The 23,927-nt window shown below is 46.0% G+C and overlaps 1 protein-coding gene across 11 annotated transcripts in view; it reads left to right on the plus strand.

Annotated features, from left to right (window-relative positions):
- The window catches only part of MIER1 (MIER1 transcriptional regulator), a 98,535-nt gene that overhangs the window by 1,284 nt on the left and 73,324 nt on the right, over positions 1-23,927 (plus strand). For 9 of the 11 annotated variants that reach the window (XR_007890088.1, XR_007890086.1, XR_007890091.1 and 6 more), the window contains exons 1-4: positions 40-270; positions 15,506-15,530; positions 17,035-17,180; positions 22,326-22,493. Coding sequence is in view for 3 of the 11 variants with exons in the window: in XM_051625517.1 (XP_051481477.1) it covers positions 262-270; positions 15,506-15,530; positions 17,035-17,180; positions 22,326-22,493 (348 nt within the window). In the remaining 8 variants the exon portion in view is untranslated. Of the gene's footprint in view, positions 1-39; positions 271-15,505; positions 15,531-17,034; positions 17,181-22,325; positions 22,494-23,927 lie in introns of those variants that run through there. The other 2 variants (XM_051625520.1, XM_051625519.1) reach the window with 1 other exon arrangement.

A 23,927-nucleotide genomic window follows, 5' to 3' on the forward strand; every position in this document is an offset into this window, starting at 1 on the left:
CTGACTGACACCGGGGGGCGGGGCCCGGGCGCTGCCGGCCAGGCGGGCGGTTCCCGCGCTTCCCGCGCCGTGTGTGGCGGGGGAGCCGTGCGCGGTGACGTCGCGCGCGCCGTGCCCCCGCCCCGCCGCCCCGCCCGGGCCCGCCGCGCAGCCCGTGACCCGCCGGCGCCGCCGCCGCCGCCTCGGCCGCGGGGCGATGTGAGCTCTTCCCCGGCCCTGCCTTCCCCGGGCCCTTCGCCCGCGCCCGCCCGCGCAGCCAACATGGCGGAGGTGAGAGCGCGGCGGCGGCGGCGGCGCGCGGGCCCGCCCGGGAACTTGTTGCGCGGGGCCGCGGCCCGGCGGAGCGTCCCGCAAGTTAGTTGCGGGGCCGGGGAGGCCGCACCGGGGCCCGGAGCGCCCGTCCGCTGCCTTCCTCTCCCCTCCGGGGCCTGCTGGCCCGGGACGGGGCGCCTCTCGCCGGGGAGCGGGGCCGGGGTGCGGGCGGGCCCCGATGGCGGCCCGGGAGGGGCCGGGGAGCGGGGCCCGGAGCCTCCCGCCCGCGGGGACGGGGCAGGGCCCGGCCGGCCTCCGAGGGGAGCCCCGGGGCTGATCGGGGGGCTGCGGGCCCGCCCCTGAGCGGCCAGGGCGGGGGAGCGGGCGGCGGAGCCGGGCCCGGGGCTCCCTCGGGGCGGGGGGCGGGGAGGGGGGCAGCCGGGCCCGGGTGTCATCCCTTTGGGGGGCGGGGAGGGGGCAGCCGGGCCCGGGTGTCATCCCTTTGGGGGGCGGGGAGGGGGCAGCCTGCCCCGCCGGGCCCGGGGTGTCACCCCTCTGGGGGGCGGCGGGACCCGCGTCCCTGGGCAGCTCCTGCTGCCCGTCCCTGTCCCGGCGTGAAGGAAGCGTCTCTCCCGTGCTTCGATCGCCGCGCCGTTGCCTGAGGGTTAAACGTTGTTGTTGATTTCCTTGAAATAGCTTCTGGTAGTCGTTAAGACAAAGGGGATTCGCCTTTATGGCTGGGAGGGCAGCCCTTCCAGTCTCCTGGGAGGGAGACCTTTTTCCGGGAAAAGGGAGCAGGGCTGCTCAGGGGGGCTGCAGGAAATGGGAAGAGACTCCTTGGCTTCCGTGGGAGTCGGAGCAAGATACGTGTTTGGTTATTGAGGTGTGGGTTTGTCCATCCCGATAGGATCTGGAAGAGCAGCTCTTTTGCTTCTCAGGAGGCAAGTTAGGACAGATGAATACATCTAGTTCATTAAGGAAGTTTTCTTAGAATTATCCCAAGATTCCAGTCTGGAGGTAATTTGCTGTTTGAACAATGTTGACCATGAATGGCAAGTGCTTATTGGAAAGGTGTGCTATTCAAAGCCCACATTTCTGATGTGGGGCAAGCATTTCTTCCAGCCAGAATGGGGGGGCTGGAGGTATCAGGGTTAGAATATTTTACAGATGAGCTTTCTGCCCTGCTCCCTTGAAATTCCTGAATATGTGTGGATTTTTACTTACATTTATTTTATCTTTCCCTCCCAAGTGAAAGCTATAGTGAAGCGTTCTTCCTGTTGTTGGTACGAAATGTACTAAGCTAATCTTAGAAGTTGCAAGAATCTGCCTGGCTATTTTTTTTCTGTATCTTGAGGGGCAGAGAAATCACTGGTCTGATCCACCAGTAATTTCTTGGCTGAAAAAAATGTGGCTGTTAAGCTCCTGTCATCTGTCAAGTTGGAGAGACATAGTGGGGCCTGGGCTGATCTGGGCATCACAGTATTTGGGGTCTTTGTCTCAGGTTTCACCAATTGCTTGTAAGTTTTGTTAATTAAACACAGCGTTGTTGTGAAATGTTCAGACTGGCTGTCTTCTGGTGGGAGCTGGAGTTGGCCATGTTGCTCAAGAGCTTGCTGGGTGACTTCCTAGTCTGAATTGTCACGTACTTGCCCTGACGTGACAGCGGTGGTAGCACAGAGACATGCAGGGGGTTCCTGCTGCAGGGAGCAATGAACAGTCAGGAGGGTTGGGAGGTCAGGCAGGTTCTGTTTTTCACCTTCTGGATGTGTTGGTGTCAATCTTAGAATCGCAGAACGGTGAAGGTTGGAAGGGACCTTAAAGATCATCCAGTTCCAACCCCCTTGCATGGGCAGGGACACCTCCCAGCAGCCCAGGCTGCTCCAAGCCCCATCCAGCCTGCCCTTCAACACTGCCAGGGATGGGGCAGCCACAGCTTCCCTGGGCAACCTGTTCTAGCACCTTACTACCCTCATGGTGATGAATTTCTTCTTGGTGTCTAACCTAATTTTCAGTATTTTACAAAGGTGAATTATTTGTCCTATTTTGGCTTCTTTATTTCAGGTTGAGGGGCAGGAGCAGCATAGAGGGACTGTGAAGGCTTTGATCCACCCATGGGATGAGTTCAGTAGCACAGGGGTGGCTGCAGCAGCACAGGGTTGGCTGAGGTTTGGTCACAGCCCTGGAATTGTGGGGACAACTGTTTGTGTGGCTGCACTGTGGTCTGGATCAGGAAACTGTCAGGATTTAAAAAAACAGGACTTGCCTTTCAGTGATTGAAGCTAGCAGCATGATTTCTAGCAGACTTCAGGAAATCTGTAGGGGATGGGAAGTCTCCAGAAACGGGCATTCCCACCAAAGCTCGACCAGCTGGCCAGAGGAGCTGCAGATGAGTGCTGCTGGTGGGGCAGTGTGAGGTGTGCTGGGAAGCACTGAGCTGCACGGGGCCGTTGGTGGGACAGCCAGGGCAGAGGGGTGGTCCAGGCAGCCCCAGGACTTGCCTGTCTTGGCAGACAAGGGGCCTGGGACTGAGCTGGGTGGGAAGTCAGGCTGCTCTTGGGCCTCTTGCTCTCTTTGCCATCCCTCCCCAGTGGAAAATCTTGTGCTGACTCTTCTGAAGGAAGGAATTCATCCTTCAGTCAGGGAAGAGCCTAAAATGTTGCATTCTAGAGAATCAGCCAGGCTTTATGGCTAGAGATATTATAAACCTCAAAAAACAAACAATAGAAATATGAAACTTTATGGATTTGATGGGAAAGCACTTCGTGCAGGAGCTCTAAGCCCAGTTAGTAAGAAAATGAGTCCAGGAAGTGAAACTAAATTAACAAAAAATGCTGTTTCACTTTTGTAGAAGATTGCCACTTCCAACACAGAACAGACAAAGGGAAGAAAAAAAAAGGATTTTTAATATATATTAAGCTGGTTTTAGATTTGAGATTAATAACCTGCTTTGAGGTTTCATTTTACTTTGAAGCACGCTCATGTGGTTGGGTTGAGTCCTAATATTCCAACACGTTAGAAAATGGTTCTAGTCAGAAATCAGAAAGAAAACATCCCAAACTTGATGAGCTCAGGCTTTGTGACTATTACCATATTCTGCATTAAGCTGCTTCTTCAGGCTTGGTGGTGGAGTGAATGCTGAGACATACATTAATTTTTTCGCCCAAATACGAGTGTTTTAATGTCTGTTGTGAAGAAAAGATTTTTGACTGACAAACTTGATTATAAGATGAAAGAGAATGGGTTTTGTTTGCTCAGCCATTGTAATGTTTGAATAAAATGCAGGCAAGAATGAGATCTGATTCCAAAAACTTGCAGAGCCAGGGTCAGGCTTTTGTGTTGAGAAGATGAGCAGCTGAATACCTACTGGAATTTCCAGAAGTGCTGAGTTCCTGCTGTTCCTGTATTTGGTTCCATGATAGGATGCACCCATCAGATTACTGCAGGCACTTGCCTGGATACTAACCAGGCAAAACGAATGGAAAACTGGTGAGGTGGTTTTTGTTGGCTTTTTGTGTTTGGTTTTATTTTTTTTTACTGACTTGCTGAAGAACAAGTGAAGTACCAGGGCTGCTGAGTGGGAATAAAGGTGGTCATGTTTGGTCAGAGGTGGGGTGGGAGAGGTAGGGACAGAGCATCCCTGATTTTTCTTGGCATAACTTGGGTTACATTTCAAACTGATGTTAATGATGGCTGGAGGGAGCAATGGACAAGAGCTGAGGTGGTCCAGCAGCTCCTAGCTGCCTGAAAGGGGAGATCCTGCTGCTGCTTTGGTGTAGGTGCTCCCTGCACTTCTGCCCTGGGCTGGTTCAGCTCCCTGCAGGGTAACCACTTGTATCAGCTCACGGGAAGCTCCAGCAGAGACCAGAGCTGGGGTGAGGGGTGGCATGGGGCAGCAGAACCAGTGGTGGGGATCTGCAGGAGGATGGTGTATTCCTCCCAACTAAAATGCCAAGCTCCGAGGTTGACTTGTCCATCTCTTGTGCTGCTCTGACCATTTGCTGTTGCTGAAAATACTGTCCTGTTTCTCCCAGCTCTTGAGCAGACAGTTGGCCACCTTCATGCCAGCTCTTGGTGTTCCTTGCCCCTCTGTGAGCTCATTCAACTTGCTGGGCTGCTGGAATAAGAGCTTACGTTTTTCCTTCTGAAGGGTGGATTTCTGTGGGGTTAAAAATTGGAATTGGCATCCTAAGGTGTCAGGCAAGTCTGGGAAGAGGCAGGAGCACGTGTGTCTTGGGAAGAGGCAGAACCACTTCTCTGCTGTTGTCAACAGACAGTTTAGCTGACTCAGCCTCATTTCTTTGAGTGCACTTTAATGATGCTTGGATGGCTGAAAGTTTAGTTGCTTTTGACCCAAGAATCAGTTAATTAGCATTGTGTGGCAGTGCTTTAATAAGTCACTTTTACGTTCACAATGTCTGGTAATATTTTCCTTTCTTCTGAACATTATGCTTTATTCAGTTGAAGAATTTTAAACGTTGTGAATGCAACTGAATTCCAGTTTGCACATGCAGCTTGAGACAACTTCAGGACATAATAGTTAAGAAATATGAGATCTAATAACCATTCCTAGTAACCTTTCTACAGTCTTAATCTTTGCATTTTTATGAAGCTATGCTATTACTTTAAAACAATGTGCATAAATGTGTAATGGCCTCCCCTGTAGGAAGCAGTCATAAAGTTAACACCATCACTAATGTAGCTGCAAATTGAGATGTTTTAACAGGCAGGGAGGACAGAGCTTTTGGGTAACTCCTGGGTACAAAATAAGGTCAAAATAGATTAAATCAAGATTTCCTGCTGGCTGATCTAAATCATTATTAAAATTGGTGATTTGCATCAGTCCATCCTGTTGGGCACAACTGTTTTTTTCCTCATTGGATATTAACCATAACCAATTTATTTTTGTTTGTTTGTTTCATTTTGGAGCAGTTTTTCTCGAACGCTTCACAGAGATATCTGTGAACCTAATGAAGATCTGCAAATTCAGTTTTCTCACTTCCTTGATGAGAATATAAACTCCAAAGTGGTTGGTTGAAGTCTCTGATTGTCAGAAAAACGGAGGGAATACCAACTATGGAAGGGAAAAAACCAGCATTTAGCATTCTTCATTTCTAATCTTGGGAAAGAGGTGGGGGTTTTCTGTTGTAGGAGAGGAGTTTCATGGGCTTCTTTGTGTGTGATAAAATATTGGTTTTGGGCTTACTGCTTGGGATTTAGGAGTTCTTTCTAATCCACTGAGGGGATTGTAGGTAGACAGTGGAATTGTTGAAAAGTTCAGTTTCTTTCTGAGATTTTTCCAGGCCAGGAGCACTAGTTGATATTAATATTTCACTGCTAACCCAGTCATGTCACAAATTGTGCATAAGAAAGTTTCCTTGTGGTGCTTGGCTTAGGGAGCTGGGGTTTTTTGGTCTCAAGAAGAGGAGGCTGAGGGGAGACCTTCTTGCTCTCTGCAACTGCCTGAAAGTGAGGGGGGATCGATCTCATCTCCCTGGGAGCAGATGATAGGATGAGAGGAAATGGCTTCGAGTTGTGCCAGGAAAGGTTTAGGTGGGATGTTAGGAACAATTTCTTCCCCAAAGGATGGTCAGGCTGTAACTGGTTTCATCTGAAGTACAATGGTAGGATGATCACTCCACAGACTTGCAGTTTTTTCTTAGCAAGACGTTTCAGAATATTACAGGAAGTTGAGGCTGATGCTTTGCTTTGTAATGGAAACAAACAATAAATAGAGAATGTCCCGCTGAAAATGAGTGCTTCAGATAAGACAGCAATGGTATTCTGATGAACTGTTGAGATCATGCTTCCTTGAAAAGGGAAGTTCTCTTGATGCAGTTCTAGTGAACATCAAGTCCTGTCAACCAAGGCATTCCCCTTTGGCTGCAGTTCCTCCACCCAGCAGCCCTCCTCGCTCAGCCTTCCAGCCCCAGTGCCCCTCTGGGTTCTGCTGGTGCCTTCGTGCTTGAGGTTCAGCACTGCACCTTGGTCCTTGCAGAGCTGGGATACAGTTGGTGCCTCCTGGTTCTGCTCATCTACTCTGCTCAAAGGAGAATGGGAATCGGTTCCAGCTCGTTGTGAGTGTGTGATTCCACCAGCATTGTGGTCATGACCCATCAGACAGGAGCTGCTTTTACCAGCCTGAAGTGTGTTCCCTCTTCTTTTCACTTGGAACCCTGAGAAGCACAGCTGGGTCTGCTCCTCAGTCCTCCTTGCCAAGGTCTGTGCTCACCTTGGGTGGGAGCATTCAGGCTGGCCAGGCAGTTAGTCCCTCTAGGCCAGAGATCTAAGGGGTGATCTGAAGCTGCCCAGACAGTCTTTTGTCATTGTCATCTATCCTGCCATGTTGTCCCCTCTGGACTTTCAAGATGATGTTTCCTCTTGCTGGAGGCTGCTCCTCCAGCAGCCATGGCAGAAAGGAGAGCATGAAGTGTCACCTCTGGAAGTGAGATGGGGCAGATTCACTTTGGGTGTACCGTGGCTGTGATGCTCCGGCTGCGGCACCGGAACCTCTGGCAGGTCATGGAGCAGGCAGCAGGATGGAGAAAGATAAATCACCCCAGGAGAGTCAGCTCCTGACTTCCCTCAGCCTCTGTGCTCCTTGAATCCCTGCTTCCTGTGGTTTTGTTGGGTTTTGTTGTAAAAGCAGCAGCTCCTTTGGGGATGCAGCTGAAACACCTTTCTAGGGAAGAGTTGTCACCAGTTTTGGCAACACTGAACCTGTGTCCACTTCACTGGCTTTAAAAGGCTACTTCAGAAAGGCTGCAGTTTGCTTCCCCTCAGGTGTGTGCCACTGCAGGTTCAGGGAGCCCTGGTGCCAAACTGAAAGATCCACATTAACAGTATCCCCTGGGAAATACTGTGTATCCTCTCCTTGCCCTTCCCAGACTTTTCCTGGTGAAGAGACTCAGGTAGCTTGATACAGGACAGAGCCAACAGCGTTAAAACCCAACCTGTTGTTCTTGCCAGTTAAGTGCTTTGAAACCCGTCAGGTGTTTCTCCAAAGAAACTGAGGCTGCATTTGTTTAGTACCTTTTAAAATTGTATTGAGTAGCAGTGAATAGAACCAACCCTCACCCAGGGTGTTTCTCAGAAGAAGCAGGTGGGGAGAGGGCAGTGAGCAAATAAGCAGTTTTTCACAGCTCCCTGCAAAATCTCCAAACTCAGGGCTCTGAGGTAACTTTGGGTGGAAGGGACCTCAGGAAGTCTGGTCCAACCTTCTGCTCCCAGCAAGGCCTGCACTGATGTCAGGCCAGCTTGCTCAGGGCTGTCTCCAGTCTAGGCTTGAAGACCTCCGTGGAACAGGCTGGGCAACCTGTTGTGGTTCTTGGCTGCCCTCACTGGGGAAGAAGTCGACTCTGAACTGAAGTGGAATAAGGTTTAGGAAGGGAATGGTCCAGTTAGGGGACCTTTGTAAGATGGTCGTTCCAAGGCTTAGATGTGCACCTTTGAGATCTGTCAGCTGAAACATGTGAAATGAAAATACAAGATTGTTGTAACCTCGCGTATAAAATGTGCGGTTTGTAAAATGGCAAGTGCACTGGAAAGACAAGAATTTTCTCATTTAGCAACAAAGTTTAAGAAAAAGAAAAAGGAGGTGTATAAAATCCTCCATTTCATGTCTGGAAGGGTTTGGGTGTCCCTGTAGTTTTGGCTGTAGAAATGTTCACATGTAAAAAAGCATGAAATGAGAGGCAGGAGGTTTAGTTTTGAGTGTTGGGTTTTTTTCCCTTCATGCTTCAATATGTTGCTCTTCTTCCCAAGGTAGAAATGAGACAAACCATTCCCTGGCACTTGGGTGGTTGTGATGAACCCCACAGGGCAAGGGGGCCAGGCTGGAGCTGTGAGCCTTCCACAGGGGTACCTGCTCATGAGAAGGGACACGTGCCCTCTGGAGTGAGGGCTGTTCTTCACCATTTTAACTCCCAGTTTTCTGCAGGCCATCATGTAGCTTAGCTCACTGCAGAGTTTAGGACATGGCTGCCACAGTCACTTCTCAAATCTTAAAACTTCAGCAGTTCAGCCAAAGCCCCCAAACATTTTTTAGCTGATGAGCTCCTGTTCTCAAAAAATTGGAACTTCAGGCTGTACAGAGGTAGCTTCTAAACCTTGTGTGTTCAAAACTTCAGTTGTCGTGCAGTCTTGGAATGTTTGTCATGCAACTGTGTATCTGCATGTTGGGAATAAATGTGACTTATGAACAGAACACACATCACTACTCACATACCAGTAACTGAATTAGTCTGCTTAGCGAAATGTGGCTTTAGGGTATATGTGTGTGACTTCAACATCACTGGGAGGTTATTGCATGTATTCTCTACCAGGTGCTTATGCTTCATTCTGTCTCTGGTTATAAAGTAGGTAACACTGCTGCGTTTTAAGGTTTGGTTACCAGTTAACATTGAAGTTTCCTGAATGTTGCTAAAGCAACCACTGCAACACAGAAGGTAACTTTGGTGTTTTCCTGCAGCAGAGGTCAAAAGAGCTGAGCATCAGCCTGATGAATTTGTCAGGGTTATTGCTATCAATATAGACAACATTTAATTTTAGTTTCTAAATGTTTTAAGTAACGTGTATGGAGCTATTAAAGATAACTTGGTACATTTGAATAAAATATATATTTATTGTCTTGTTGAGAGTCCAGATGCTGCTGATTTTAAGATGTTTTGTTATTAACAGATGGTATTAAACAGCATGAAAGATGTTAAAATTACAAGAGTAGTTTTGTAGGTGGAAGTGAAACTGTATAATGTCCTGTCAGTTCTGTCCAGGTGTTTCTTTGCAGGCTGCAGGGTAAATGTAAAGTGAGAAATCTCTGTGCATTACTTCCACTGCTTTTCCATTTTGGAGTATCCCATTCCAGTCCAAGCAGCAGTGAAGCACTGGAAAACCTCCTGCCAGCCTTTGGAAGTGAGCATTGCCTGGAAGCAGCCCTCTGCTTCTTAAGTAGTGGGCTCAAAAATGAGCTGTGCGCACCTGATGTCTCCTGAAGGCTGTTGCATTAAACAAGCCTGTCATGATGCCAGTTCAGTTTGACTTTGACCAATTAAATTCCATCACAAATGACATTAAAATACAGAGACCCCGAAGTCCAGCGAGTTTTTATTGTCAGAGCGACACTGTATCTTTCTGTGTCTGATGTGTCTGCTGGGTTCATCACTGGGCCATCCAAAGGTGTCTGAAAGACTGGCCAGTTTCAGTTCTATTTATTCCATGTCCATACCCTAGAGAAGGTGTTTGATAGGATCTTTGGGCTCAGTTGTTTCTGCAAGTTTCACCAGCTTTCTGAAAAATTGTGCATGTCCTTCCTGAGACTCCTAAAAATACTTACGGAATAAAAAGAGTGACAGGATCTTGTAGTGCCACCCAAGCCTGATGTTCTATTGCTCCTTGTCTTTTGTTTTTCTCTTTACCATAATGTTGATATTCCTCATAATTCAAAACTGGTATTTCCTTCAAGCTGCTCAGCTGGAGCATGAACAGATGTGCTCAGTGGTGTATCCATACAGCAGGACTCCCTTGGGCACTTGCATTTTTCCTAGTTGACCATGAGTTAGGAGTTCATGAATGATTTTTCAGTCTTTTGAACCCCAACAAATGTCCACTGTTGCCTTTTCTGATGGCACTCTGCACAGAACAATTAGAATATGTCAACCATATACTGTAAATATCCCACACAGTTTTTCTCTCCTGGGCCTTGGATGCCATTATCTCTTTATAGGTAGCAGCTCTTTGTTCCCCTGAGTGCCCTTGAGGCAAAAAAAGCTCTTTGTACTTCTCTGAATTGCTGCAGCAGAGAATAAAGAGCCAGTGGGGAACAGGGGTGTCCTTTTTCAGATGAATGGCTGGTGTATTGACATGCCACAGCTTAGGAGTTAAGAGCTGATGATGCCAATGTAGCCATGTCATCTTTAAATACTGCCAGGAAATTTTTATAAGCAAATGCCCTCAAAACCATCTGTCCGGCCCTGTCTAGAGTCCTGCTCTCTTGGAATAATCAAGAATAATCACTGGATAATCAAGAATTGCAGTAATTGTCTTGAAACAGCTCTCTCATCCTGGGATGCTTCCACCTGATGTGTAAGGCTAACATTGTCACAGGAAGGCTTGCTGCTGAGCTCTGCCACACGCCTTCTCCACGTGTCCATCTTCAGACTCCTGCTCTAGATTGTTTGTAACTTGTCTGGCCGTGGCCACGGCCCAAGATGAAGCACTTTGGCTCACTAGTGGGATGGAAAAGTAGTGCAAGCTCTTTCTGAGATTGGTTTGCTGAACCAGCACATGCTGCAGCTTCCCTAGTGCTGGACCTCCAGAAGTGGCAGATGCATGTGGAGTGGTGGGAAGAGGTCAGGCTACTACTTTTGGCAGCAGCTGGCCATTAGTGTAGATGAGATGTAACGTGACACTGCATCTGGCCAAAAATAGAAGGCAGAAATGATTGGCAGTGCATCACTTAGACTAGAAATGTATGAAAAGCAGAGATGATCCACAAACCAGGGCAGACTGGGTAGACAGGGTAGGCAGAGCTTCAAAGAAAGGAATAGAGACCCAGAGGCTGTTCTCCTAAAAGCTACCTAAGAAGTCTGTGGCAAAGAATGAACGAGCATCTCTCCAGGAATGGATCTGTTCTGAGAGGTAGCCTGAAATGGCATATTTTCTGGTTTGGGGTTTATATTTTTTTGCTTCCATAGACCAGGATTGTGCTTGACTTCTGTAAGATATTTTTATGCCCCACAGGTTTTTTTTTGTGTCCAGTCTCAACAGGAAGACACTTCATTGTGATAGGTTCCATTGCAGTGTATGTTGGAGCATCAGAATTGTTGAAGGTGGAAGGGATGTCTGGAGATAATCAAGACTAACCCATTGCTCAAAGCAGGGTCGACAGGAGCAGGTTGCCCAGGACCCTGGCCAGTCTGGTTTTGAGTACCTCCAGTGCAGACACCACAGCCTCTCTGGGAAATGTGTTCCATGTTTCATCAGTCTTGCAGTGATAAAAAGCTTTTCCATATCTTTAAATGTATTTTGGTTTGTGCCTGTTGACTCTTGTCGCTGGATGCCATTGAGAAGAGACCGAAAGCTTTCTGTAGACCTTCCACCACATATTAATGCAGATGGGTCAGATGCTCCTGAGCCATCCCTTCTCCAGGCTGAACAGCCCAGGCTTGCTCAGCTTCTCTCATGTCAGATGATCCAGTCCCTCAGTCACCTTTGTGGCCCCTTGCTGGAGGTGCTTCATTCTGTCTGTGTCTCACTTGAAATTGCAGAGCCCAGCACTGGACACAGTACAGCTTGGTGGGTAAGGATCTGGGGGTCCTGGTGGGCACCGAGTTGGCCATGAACCAGCTGTGTGCTCCTGTGACAAGGAAGTCCCCCAGCCCTCTTGGCTGCCTCCAGAGCATGGCCCAGGTCAAGGGAGGTGATCCTGCCCCTCTGCTTAGCACTGGGGAGACCCATCTGGAGCATTGGGTCCAGGGCTGGGCTCCCCCAAGGGCAGGAGAGACATGGACTGGCTGGAGTGGGGCCAGCAAAGGCTGGAAAGATGCCTGAGGGTCTGGAGCACCTGAGATGTGAGAAAGGGCTGGAAGAGCTGGGGCTGCCCACAGGCAGGACAAGAGGCAATGGGCTCACATGGAAAATCAGGAAATTCCAATTAAATGTGAGAGAAAAACTTTCTTTTAAGTATGATCAGAAACTAGATCAGGTTGTCCAGGTTGGCTGGGGAGTCTCAGTCACTGGACTTAGATAAAACATGACTGGTTGAGATCCTGAGCAGCCTGTTGCCCTCAGAATTCCTGTCCTCTCTGTGGTGCTGCAAATAAAGCAGACTCAGCTGGTTTTGCTCTTTCACAAGTTCTCTTGTGCTTCGAGTTACAATTACTTTTCTGGCCACAAACATAGTTGTGCCATGGGCCTCTTCTCTCTGACCACCCCGTTTCCTTCGCTTCGGGAGGTCCACTCTTTTTCCTTCCTTTCCTTCTGACTTGAGGCCTTTCCCCAGAACTTTCCTTCCCAGGTTGGGCTGGGGCAAAGCAGGTGAATGGGCAAAGCTCCACCTGCCCCAGGGATGGGAATTCTGAGCCAGAATTCCCAGCGGATTACCAGTGCAAAGCTGAGACTAGCACTACTCAGCTATAAATGCACACACTGTTTCCCAGCTGAGCCCACCCTTGAACTCCCTGTTCCACCACAAACTAACCAGGGAAGTGGGGAGTGGTTATTAGGCCTTGGCAATAGTGTTAGGACTAGGTTAGAGAGAAACTGGGCGAGAGTAACTGCAGGTTGGATCTTGGAAAGAGGCTCCTTGTGTCAGCAGGATTGTTAGCTTGGGTAGAAGCCTCCCAATAAGGATGTGTTCTAATGGTTGAGCACAAAGAGCAGTTTCAAGATGGCATTTGCAGAATGTATTGTTTACTGAGTAACGTGCTTCATCCTTCATAATAGATTATCTTCAGGGCTTTCTCAGACATTAAATCCAGCTCTCTGTTCCTGTGAGGCCAGAGTAATTTCTGGAATAATCTTTCGTCATAAATCACAGGGAGACTTCTTCTCTTCTTTGCCAGCCCTGGTGCTGCTTTCCTCTCTCCATGGCAGCCCAGCTCGGTTCAGGTGCCTTGCTTTTGGTGCAAGCAGCCGGTGGTGTGAGGATGAGGAATGATGTGAAGGCTGCAGGGAGCTGGAGGCAGAGTGCACTGGTGCTGCCATACCTCAGGGCACACTGATCCCCCAGTGTTGGTCAGAACTTCCTTAAAAGGTTTTCCAGGTTGTTCAGCCTGGAGAAGAGAAGGCTCCAGGGAGACCTTAGAGCACCTTCCAGTGCCTGAAGGGGCTCCAGGAAAGCTGGGGAGGGGCTTGGGACAAGGGCAGGGAGGGATGGAAGCAGGGGGAAGGGTTTCCAGCTGGAAGAGGGAGACAGAGATGAGATCTGAGGGAGGAATTCTTTGCTGTGAGGGTATTATGCATTGCCCAATTTTGCAAGTTTATCGGACAAATAGAACATCCCAAATAGAGGTGAGTAGTTGCTGGCTGATTTTGATATTCAGCTTTAGCTCAGCATGTGCTAGTAACACTGGACACTGGAACTTTTTAAGGATAATCTTTGCAAAGAAAGACTTCTTAACTGTAGTCATTAGCAACACTTGCTGTGGCATTGTGCAATGTTTTGCAAAAAAGTTTTGGTGCTTGCCCTCTTCACAGGAGTTTCAGTCTATTTAATTGTGCAGGCATGGTTTCTCTTGGCTTCTTTGTGCACCTACTGCCTTTGAAAGCCTAGGCTGCCCAACAAGCTGTTTCTTGCAGGTCAGCAGTGATCCTGCACACAAACGTACTTGGATGTTAGTAAGTGTGAGAGAACTAGGCAGTGGTGTCTCCACCTGAAGACAGTGGATATATATTCTGTATTTTCTTTGGGCTGTACAATGTGAGGAGAGAAAAAAAATTCCTGTTTTATCTTCTAACCACCCTTCAGGCAAATAAGAAACGTTCCAGGTGTGTTTAGGCCTCTCTATACTCCTTTCTGCTTCACACGGGCAAATATATTTTGAGTTTTCATTTGTACATTGCAGACTCTCTCCAAATGTAGGCAGACACGTTAGTGAATTTTCACAGGATGGTTGGGGTTGGAAGGGACCTCTGGGGATCATAGAGTCAAGCCCCCCTGCCAGAGCAGGGTCATTTTGGTCATTGATACTTAAAAAGGTGTATTTCTGCTCACTTGGAAGAGATTATAATATTAAAGGACTTTACAATTACACAGAAATGTTTACACTTTAGTTTTTGCTTTGCTGCAAAGCTAGGCCAGGTGGAAGAGGCTTGTGTGGGTGACTGCTTGGCCTTAAGAGATGAAATCGAGGAGGAGGAAAATGCTTTAGAAAATCTTGGAGCAATAGTACAATTTTTTATTTGAGTTTACATTTACCAGTTTCTAACAGAATGTCTTCTTTTAATTTTGCACAGAACTCTGTGTGTACAGATTCTGCAATTCTAGTAGGAGTGCAGTCTAGAGACACTATTGCAATACTCACAAGTATCTATCATGAATGTACAAATTGAAGTTTTCCAAATTATTTCTGGGCCCAATACAGGCAGTTAGATAATTAACAACATCCATGACACCAAACCAGATCCCAGTTTCCAGAAGGTAGCAGGGAAGGGGATACTGCAGCTCCCTGAGGTAAAAAGTCTTTCTAACTTTGAAGAAAACCCACTTCATTAAGTCTGTTCCTGAAAATAATTGAAAACATTTGCTTGAATTTTCAAAACAAATGAGGTTTGCATGTCTGACATGCAAATTTCATCCCAGGAGGTTAAAGATTGACAAAGCTATAAGCAAGGGAAAGCAGAATTTTATGAAAGAAGGCATTTGTTCTGGTTATAAATGTAAAGTTACCAAATATAGTAGGCCAAACGCTGGCTCTTACATAAAGGTTGTTATGGAATTTAATTTTTTTTTTCTGTATTTCAAAAAATGTATTTGTTTTGTAGTCTTTGTTAATATTAATTTGTTTTATAAACCTTCTTGGGGAGAAAGTCTGGCTTGCAAAGTCATTCTTGTTGGTTTTGTTGGGTTTTTTCCTCACAGCTGGATTAGAGATTAAGATTAGATGGATACTTTTCTTTTGTTCTGTGAGGAATTCTCATTGTGGTTTGTGATTATATTTTTTTAAGTACCTTAGTTTCAATAGAACAGGAGATCTGTGTATTTCCCCAGCATGCAGTTTCAAAGAATAATTTCTCTTAGGCTGCACTTCCACTGTCCATGTAATCTGGTGTGTTCCTCGGTTGTAGGAAAGGGGATTTAGGGCACGGAGTTAGATCCGAGCTGGATCTGCACAAAACCCAACCCATCACTGCTGGGAGTTCCCAGTTTTGTGTCAGCAGAGAGAAGGAACTGGGAAGGAGCAGGTGGAGATGGAGGGAAAGCAGCATTGCCCCATCTGGCAGTCACGCCGGTTTGTGCCCTACTGAGCTGGGTGTGGAATTGATACTATTTCAGAATGAATTCTTTTGCTTTGTTTTATACCTTCATAAACTCAATTGTTACATCACCAAATGGGCCTTATTCTTCCCATGATTCTTTCTGAAATAGTGCAGTAATATTGATACATAAAGGGGGAAATGAATTTACCTGTAGTTGTTTGTGGTGCTTTATTTGTAAATACATTATTTGTGGTGACTTGCTTTGTGTCAGATGAATGATTGAGTTGAGTTTCTACAGGTTCAACACAGCAAAAATAATTTCCTGTGTTTTCTTTTTTAGCCTTCTGTTGAATCTTCAAGCCCAGGTAAATATTTTTAATATTTCCTAAACTTGTGAGGGAAGAGGGCACCCTTGAAAAATGAGTTTTGCTGGTCTCTTCCAGTCAGTAATCTAAGGGTAGAATTTGATGAAGAGGTTGGTGGCAGTGCTGATTTCAGCAGTCACTGCTTTCTTCCAGTCTGCACCAGCATGAGTTTCTAACTGGTAAAAATACACTGGGGGAATGTGATTTTTGTCTCTGCAAAAGCTGCATGAGCACGTGTTTGGGAATGGTGAGGTGGGAGGGAAAGAGCAGGATGGGAGCGGGTGCTGCCCCCGGGGGCAGAGACAGAGCCCAAAGCTGAGGCCCCGGGTGCTCCCAGTAGGTGCACCATTGCTGGGGATGTGTAACAGATCAAGAACAAAAAGCAGCAAGGAAAGAAAAGCAGTGGGTTTTACCTCGTGGGATTACTAAGCATGAGGGTTTCATGAGGGCTGGTTTAAAGCTGGTTATTTTCTGGTATTCCAGTATCCCCGAGACACTGGCTGTCTAGTAGTCAGCCCAAGTGTAAATTGTTAAAATCTGGGGGGTTTTGTTCACTTTTGTACCACTGTACTTAGTGGTATATATTTATTTTTTGCATCCTACCAGTGGAAGAGCTCACCAGTGGTTGCTTTAGCTGGATTGCCCTTGTCTCTTGAGCTCTTAGTCCTTTCAGAGAAACAACCCATTGCTTCAACACTTCCAAGTGTAGTCAACCCTTGGAGTCACCCCTTTTCTCTTGCACCCTTAGTGTGGGTACACTCTTCAAGCTTTGGAAAATGAAGTTTAAGCTGTTCATAGAGACAAGCGGAAAAATATTAGCAGAGTTTGATTTAGAAATCAGGTATTGCCAAATTACATAAAAATTCTACATCTGCCCAACCATTCATCCATCCATTTATTTTTCATTGCCATAAAATATAAGCAGCCTCCTTTAGAAAGAGCTGTGAAAAAAACTGCACGGGGGAAAATAACTGGGGATTCTGAATCATGAGTAAAATCTGCATAACTCTAAAGCTTACTTCAAGTTTAAATATTGGAGAAGTCATTAGCCTGTCTTTGTAGTTGTAAACAAGAGAACTTGCAAAGTGTCAAGGAAACAACTGCCCTGAGTTTATATTTTGTGAGTATTTCTGCTCCCAGCAGAACTCTTGATCCAGCCAGGTTTATGATGATTTAGGAATGAAGTCTTCAAAAGCTGAACATCTTATAAACATTTAACTAGGGGCCTGATGTCCAGATATAAAGTACTCTGAGAACTGGCTGGTTAAACAGTAGGTCCTGGTTCTTTTTTCCATGATCTGTTCCCGCCCAAAGGGCAGCTTTCCCTCCCCTCTGAATAACAAGATTGGCTTTCCCTAAGATAAATGGTTGAGGGATTTTGAAGATACTTTAATTTCCGAGTCTAATTTGAGTATTAAAATGTCACCAAAATAAAAATAAAAAATCCTAAACACTGCAAGGCCATGATCTAACTAAAAACATTCTTTAAAATGTTTTCTATCAGGAGGTTCAGCAACATCTGATGACCATGAATTTGATCCATCAGCTGATATGCTGGTGCATGACTTTGATGATGAACGGACATTAGAAGAGGAGGAAATGATGGAAGGAGAAACAAACTTCAGTTCTGAAATAGAGGATCTTAACAGGGTAGGTAGCCTTAAGTAGTCCTAAAACATAACCACAGCCCACAGGCTCACACAAAACATATGCAGGTTTTTTCCCCTACATTTGGAATTTTAAAAAACCCAACAAAGACCCCTAAAACACTAGTAGGCAAATAATATAATGGGGGAAAGGGGCTGAGCTAAATTTGCAGTTCTTAAAAGTTGGGAAAAGAAAACTGGAACATAAATCCATCATAATGTGTAACACTGCTGGTTTAGTTTCATTTTTGCATAGATGTGCTGCTGTAGGATTTGCATTCTAGAGCTAACATAAGCTGAAGTACTCTCTGACTAAACATGTATATTCCCGTGTTACTATTTTTTAAACCATTTGCACTTTATTAGTGCATATGGATTTTTATTTATTTTTTTTTAAATCCCACTGTTTTACAGTTCTTTTGCATTTTTATAAAAACATTTGTAGAATGCTTTGGTGGAGCATGTAGGAGTATCTTCCTTTGTAAGGTCAAAGAAATGGAGATGCAGATGAAATTATTGGCTCAAAGCAAAGAGCTCTCTCAGCAGCACTGGGATCAGGGCTCACAATTATTGTTAAGAGTGATAAATAAACATTAACATGTATCTTCTGAAATAGTTGCAGAGAAGATTTATATATTTGGCATTTTGAGCTTACCCTGTCAATTATGTATTGTCTTAAATTACTTCTCAGGCAGGAATAATATTCTTAAATTACAAGCTAGGTTCATTATAGATGCAAAGTGATTTAGATACTGTCTGTGGCCCCACTGGCTGAAAACAGAACAGATCATTAATGAGTCTCAGGTGCATATTTGATGTACAAATCCTATTTCGTATAAGTGATTATGCCAATATAACTTTAAATTAATTTAGTGCATTTAAACTACATTTTGGGTGTAAATGGTAATTTATTTCTGGTAATTTCACGTTTGATATTAAACGGGGAACATAAAGATAAGTAAATAGTTTGTGAATCTCAATCTTCTTCATCTAGATGAAATGGGAAGTGGAGCTCCACATGTATGTCATGTGGCTTTTAAGTTGAAAACACCTTTTCCCCCCCCTCATGTTTTGTCAACATCTGGCTGTGTAATCCTGTCACCCCATTTACAATGCTTTGTTTATAACTGTGTTTCAGCCATCATGTTATTCCCTCATATCTTGGTTGTTGGGGCTGTGAGTCTGGAGTTCTCCATGTGTCAGCTCTTCTGTGGTCAGAGGGTGAGCAAGGGTGTAACTGAGACTGACAGCTTAGACTGGGGCCTACAGGAAAGCTGGGGAGGGACAGGGCATGGAGGGGATAGGACAAGGGGAAGTTTCAGACTGGAAGAGGGGAGGTTTAGGTCAGACATTGGGGAGAAATTCTTTGCTGTGAGGGTGGCGAGACACTGGAACAGGCTGGCTGGGGAAGCTGTTGCTGCCCCATCCCTGGCAGTGTTGAAGGGCAGGTTGGATGGGGCTTGGAGCAACCTGGTCTGGTGGGAGGTGTCCCCCCTCGTGCAGGGGGTTGGAACTGGATGAGCTTTAAGGTCCCTTCCAACCCAAACCAGTCTGGGATTCTGGGATACGATTCCGTGACCCTGCTCCCTGTGCTGCAGGATCTCTTCCCGCCCGCAGAGCCTTGTGCTCCAGGTGCCCCTCTTTTCCAGGTAGGGCTTTTCCTGCTAGAGACCTGTAGCTGCTTATCTTGGTGGGATAGCAGCCTGCAGATCAAGGCTTGCCTTTAGCTCTTTTGTTTTTTCAGCCATGGGTGAAAGGCCATCTCAATCTCTAAGCTGTTGTCAAGACAAGTGCTGCCCTGTCCTTTTCTTCCTCCTGACATTTACAGGTGTTATTTCAGACTTCCCCCAGGCTGCCATTGTGCCTGATGTTCTAGTTCAGCTCCTCCAGGGGGGAGCAAGGTGGCAGTCAGGTTTTGCAAAAGCCTTAATGGTTTCACTCCTGTCTGTCAAGGAAGTTACACCTTCCTCTGAGGATGAGGATCTTCTCTACTCATTGCTTGGAACCCCGGTGAGTCTGTAAGGCTTTAGTTAGCACCTGAGGCTGAGCAGCATCCTCTCTATCTCTGGGCAGGTGTGTGGGTACAGTTTGGTCCAAATGGCAGTAGCATATCCAAGGGCAGTCACTCACTCTTCTGCTCTGGTATAGAAAAAATACAGTTTCCTGAGAGCAGAGCAGCACCTGAAGGGACTCAGAAGTGTTTGGTGCTTCTCAGTGATCCTTCTTGACAGGTTGGAGATTCTCTTGGGCAGGAAAGCTCTCTGCAAGGAGATGCAGCAGACTGTCCCTGATCAGATCCAGACATGTGTTCACTAATAGTGCTCTCGTGCCCTACCAGCTCTACCCAAGTCCTGGCTCACCAGTGTTCCCTCCCCAGCAGCCTGAGAGGCAGAATGCCCGAGGTGTGCCTGGGCTGAGGCACGTCCCACTGCTCTGGGCACACGCCGGTGCTGCAGTTTGCCAAACCCCAGGAAACTTGGCAGCATCGTGTTGGTAGCAGGAAACTCCTTTCACACTCTGTCTTGGCAATAAAAAATTACTAGGCCCCAGTGAGCTGCAGAAACTCAGTGTCCTTCTGCTCTGGGCTAAGCTGACTGCACAAAGATCAGCTGGGGAGAGCGGGACATGGAGGATGCCACCAGTGGGAGGCCAGGTTCTTCAGCTTGGTGCTGCCCTGCTTGTGGGCAGAGCACCGCAGGGTGCTGAGTGCTGGCTGCCTGGGTGCCCTTAGGAAGGGTGAGCATTGCCAGGGGGCTCTGGGAGCTGCCTCCCTGCACCACCTACAGATTCTTTTGCCCCCCTTTCTGTTTCCGTTTGTTTTTTTCCATAGAATCACTTGGTTTCTCCTTTTGGGGTTTCAGTTACAGGGAGGGCTCCTGGGTTTTCTTAGGGTTGTGCACCACAGAATCACAGAATCATTCTGGGTGGAAAAGACCTTTAAGATCCTTGAGTCCAACCTGACTACTAACTATTAACCTAACTCTACCAAGTCCACCAGCATGCTCTTGTCTAGAACTGAGAGCACCATAGCTGGAAGCACGCAGGGTTCCTCCCAGATCCTCTCCCAGCCTCCAGCAACATGTGGTTCAGGCACCTAAGAAAAAGATGTCTCTTCTTGTCTGTGATGCCTGTCAGTCTTATTTTTTCCTCCTGCTGTGGATTTGTGCATTTTATTTTTAGCCTCCCTAAACTTAGTGTGCACGAGGCATGTGGCAACGTTGCACAGTTCATTTAAGTGTGAGAAACATGTTTGGTTTTCCAGACCTATTCTGTGTTCGTTTCAGTGGTTGCCCCTGAGCTCTTCAAGAGTGCACAGTCATTTCTATTTGCCTTCTCTGTGCTGCTGCTGCTGCAGTTCTCTGTTACATCACTCCCCCTCATTTACCTCTACTCCAGACACGAGTTATAATTGATTTCTTGTTATTAAACATCCTCCACATATGAAATTTTTGTGTCTTTCATAAGACTTGTTACTTTTTAAATGCTTTCTATGTTTGCAATATCCTGAAACAACACATGGTTTGTATTTCACCTTGGAGAGCTGCTGACCCTTGGGGCTTTTGGAGTGGCAATGGACTATTTGAAGTTAAAAGGCTCTACCTAAGAAAAGTGTTGTAAATACAATAGCACTTTCCTAGGTAACATATAATAATACCCCTGTTACATTGTTCACACATATCTGTGAATTGTAAAAGTTCTTTTTTCAATTCTCAGTCTGTATCTACCAGTGGGATTGTGGTGAGGAGTACTTCTTGTTACCTGGCAAAATCTTCAGGAGAAATTGGTTTGATAATTCTGAATAGGATATTTTTATAGCTGTGCTGTCAAGTTTTAATTAAGATCACAGTCCTGTCATGTTGTCTGTGTCTTTAAAACAACTCCCACTTCTAGGAATTCTTTCCATAAGATGATACAATAGAGACCAAGAAGTCAAGAGGGAAGGTGAGGACATTTGATCCACGTGGTCTGCATCTACTGTGTATATAGCTGAACCAAAGAATAGACCAATAAGTGGTAGAATGGCTTAGTTCTTTGAAGAAAAAGAAAATAAAATGCACAGACAACAAGAAATTTGCAGCCCTGGCAAATAATGGTCTTTATTATTCAAGTGAATACAAGTGATAACCATTTAGGAGCCACTCAATTTGAGAACCATCTGTATTGTTTGAAGTGTCCCTTCGGAGTGGACCAGCATTCCAAAGATACAGATTTTTAAATGTGTCCATATTTTAGTGGGTTTTCTCCCAACCGTGGATGGTTTTGTAGTCAACTACCTTAAAATATGTATGAACCTGTAAATGTTACCATCACCTTTGCTGGTTACCAGGTGATCCCTCACCCCCATCCAACTACTCGCTTTCTGCATTCCCCAGAAAGGGAAGAGGGGCGGAGAGACAGAGAAGGGCATTTTTGATGTCATTCTGTATTCACAGCCAGGTTTGCAGAGCTATGTAATAGTATCTCTGTGGTGCAGGTCCCCAAATGCAGATGAAACTCCTTGTTCAAGCCAGGTACTGCCAGTTCTGGTACTTAGTTTTTGGAGGCTTTGCAAAAATCCCTGCCTCGCACTAGGACAAGTTGCTGCCTGCAAACACTGTCGGTGCCTTGGCTGGCTGTGCACAGCAGTTGCTACTGACATTCCTTTTATCTGTTCTTTTTTCCACAATTATGTACAAAATACTCCAATTTTTCAGGTAGTTTCTGGGCAGTGAAGGGAATACCAGTATATATTCCAGTCAGGAGTGTGTACTGGAGGGGTAGGATGTAGCCAGACGAGACCTGCCCCGTTGCTGTGCTAGTGTTTTGTTAAAGCAAGAGATAGATACCAAGGGAGGGATGGGGCACCTAGCCCTTTGGTGCCTTTTTATTGAGCTTTATGGCCCCTTTGAGGGCTGGTACGTGAGGTCTGCTTAATTTATGAAGGATTAGAAAATAGTTCAGCTACATAAAGCCCCACATTTTTCTTAGGAGCCAAAGCTTCTGAGTTTGACTGTCCGTTCACTGTGGCGTGGCCATTCTTGGCATACCTGATCATCACCCAGCTGGTTTTGCCCTCAAGTTTTAAATGCACACCTTGAAGCTGAAGAGCAGATGGGGGATGTGAAATATTTTAGTTAAAACCCCCAAACTTTGTTTGGCTGTTTATCAGGAGAGTGACATGCCAATCCAGGAGCTGCTTAGCCGTTACGGCTACGATGGTACCATTCCACTCCAAGAAGATGATGATGATGAAGATGATGAAGAGGAGGAGGAGGAGGGAGAAGATGATGATGATGTTGATAATGATGACAACAGTGGCTGTAGTGGTGAAAACAAAGTAAGTGTGGGCAGTAATTTGAAACTGATTTTCATACAACTGTTCTGTAGTTAACAGCCACTGAGTGCCAGATCACAGCAGCAGTAATTCATGGTATGGTTGATTTCAGATGCTCTGTTCATTCTTAATTACCCATCTGTATTTCTCTTCATTGCTCTCAATGTCACCTGTACCATTCCAAACTCTTGCCACAGCAAATTGGGTATATACATGCCTATAATTTCATGTAAGCAGGGATTGTAATTGTCCTGCAGAAATAGTCTGGCTTCCAAACTGAAGTGTTAAGTGCCTGGAGGTGCCTTTGTAGATACAGCTGAATACTTGTTTCAAGATGGAAAGCTGATCTACTGGAACCGAACAGTGAAGTGTGGAATTGAATTAAATGTGTCTCTGAGTCTTGGAAATGGCTGCAAGTTTTCTAGGTTTAGCATTTTAAATTGTGTTTTTTCAGCCTGGCAGCCCTGGTTGTTTTTAATTGTTAACTGAATCTGATGCATCAAATCACTTTGCAAAATGTATTTGCAAACTTAGCATCTTTAAAATCCTGTTCTGTGTGCTCTTAAACTGAATTTTCTGATATTAGAAGAGTCTTTTCTATTTGTGTATGTCATATTTATTTGTAACAGTCTTCTCCTGCCATGGGCACAGCTGTAACTTTTCCATTACTGGTGGCATTCAGAGTTGCATCCTGAATTCCATTAAAATATGAAACCCTTTGTGCTGTCAGTAACAAAAAAAGCTTAGGCATTAATGGAAGTTGCATTACCTAATCTGGCTTTAAAAAGGGTACATTTTGTTCTTTGATATCTTACCCATTTTAGAATCTCTGGAACGTGACACGAAGATGAGGAATGATGTATCTGATTCAGAAAATGAAGTCGTCAGGATTTACAGGCTGCCTTGCTGTATAAGATTGCTTTTTGTGGGGGTTGCAAAATTCAGAAAGATACATCCAGAAAGGTTCAAGAAGCTGGGGATAAACTGACATAACATGCAGTATGCAAAAACAAAATCAGACACAGAAGGGGTTTATTGTTTTGTGCATGGTGGTGGTGCTGAACTCTCTTCTCATGTCCTTGCTTCTTAATTACCTCCTGGCACAACTTCCATCTGCTGTGCTCTCCTCAGTCAGTCTCCACCTTTGTGACCAGCTGATTTAAGACACTGCCTGTCATTTCTCTTACCTGGGTAAAATCTCAGTGTCTGTCACTGCTGCCAGCAGCACGAGGAGCCACCTCTGTCCCTCTGTGGGGCACTCCCCCTTAGTGGCACTGCAGGAGCGAGGAGTTTGTAAATCCTGGGAGCGTCGCTTTCGGAATTCCACAGTCTGGCACCAAAAACACAGCCCAGGGTTTAGCTCCTCGCAGACCTGGTGCTGTGGCTGAGCTGGAAATGTGTGTTCTCCTCTTCCACCCCAGTTTTGCTAGGGCAAAG

The sequence above is a fragment of the Apus apus genome, chromosome 7 (genome assembly GCF_020740795.1).
Source record: "Apus apus isolate bApuApu2 chromosome 7, bApuApu2.pri.cur, whole genome shotgun sequence".
In the NCBI taxonomy this organism is placed as follows: Eukaryota; Metazoa; Chordata; class Aves; order Apodiformes; family Apodidae; genus Apus; species Apus apus.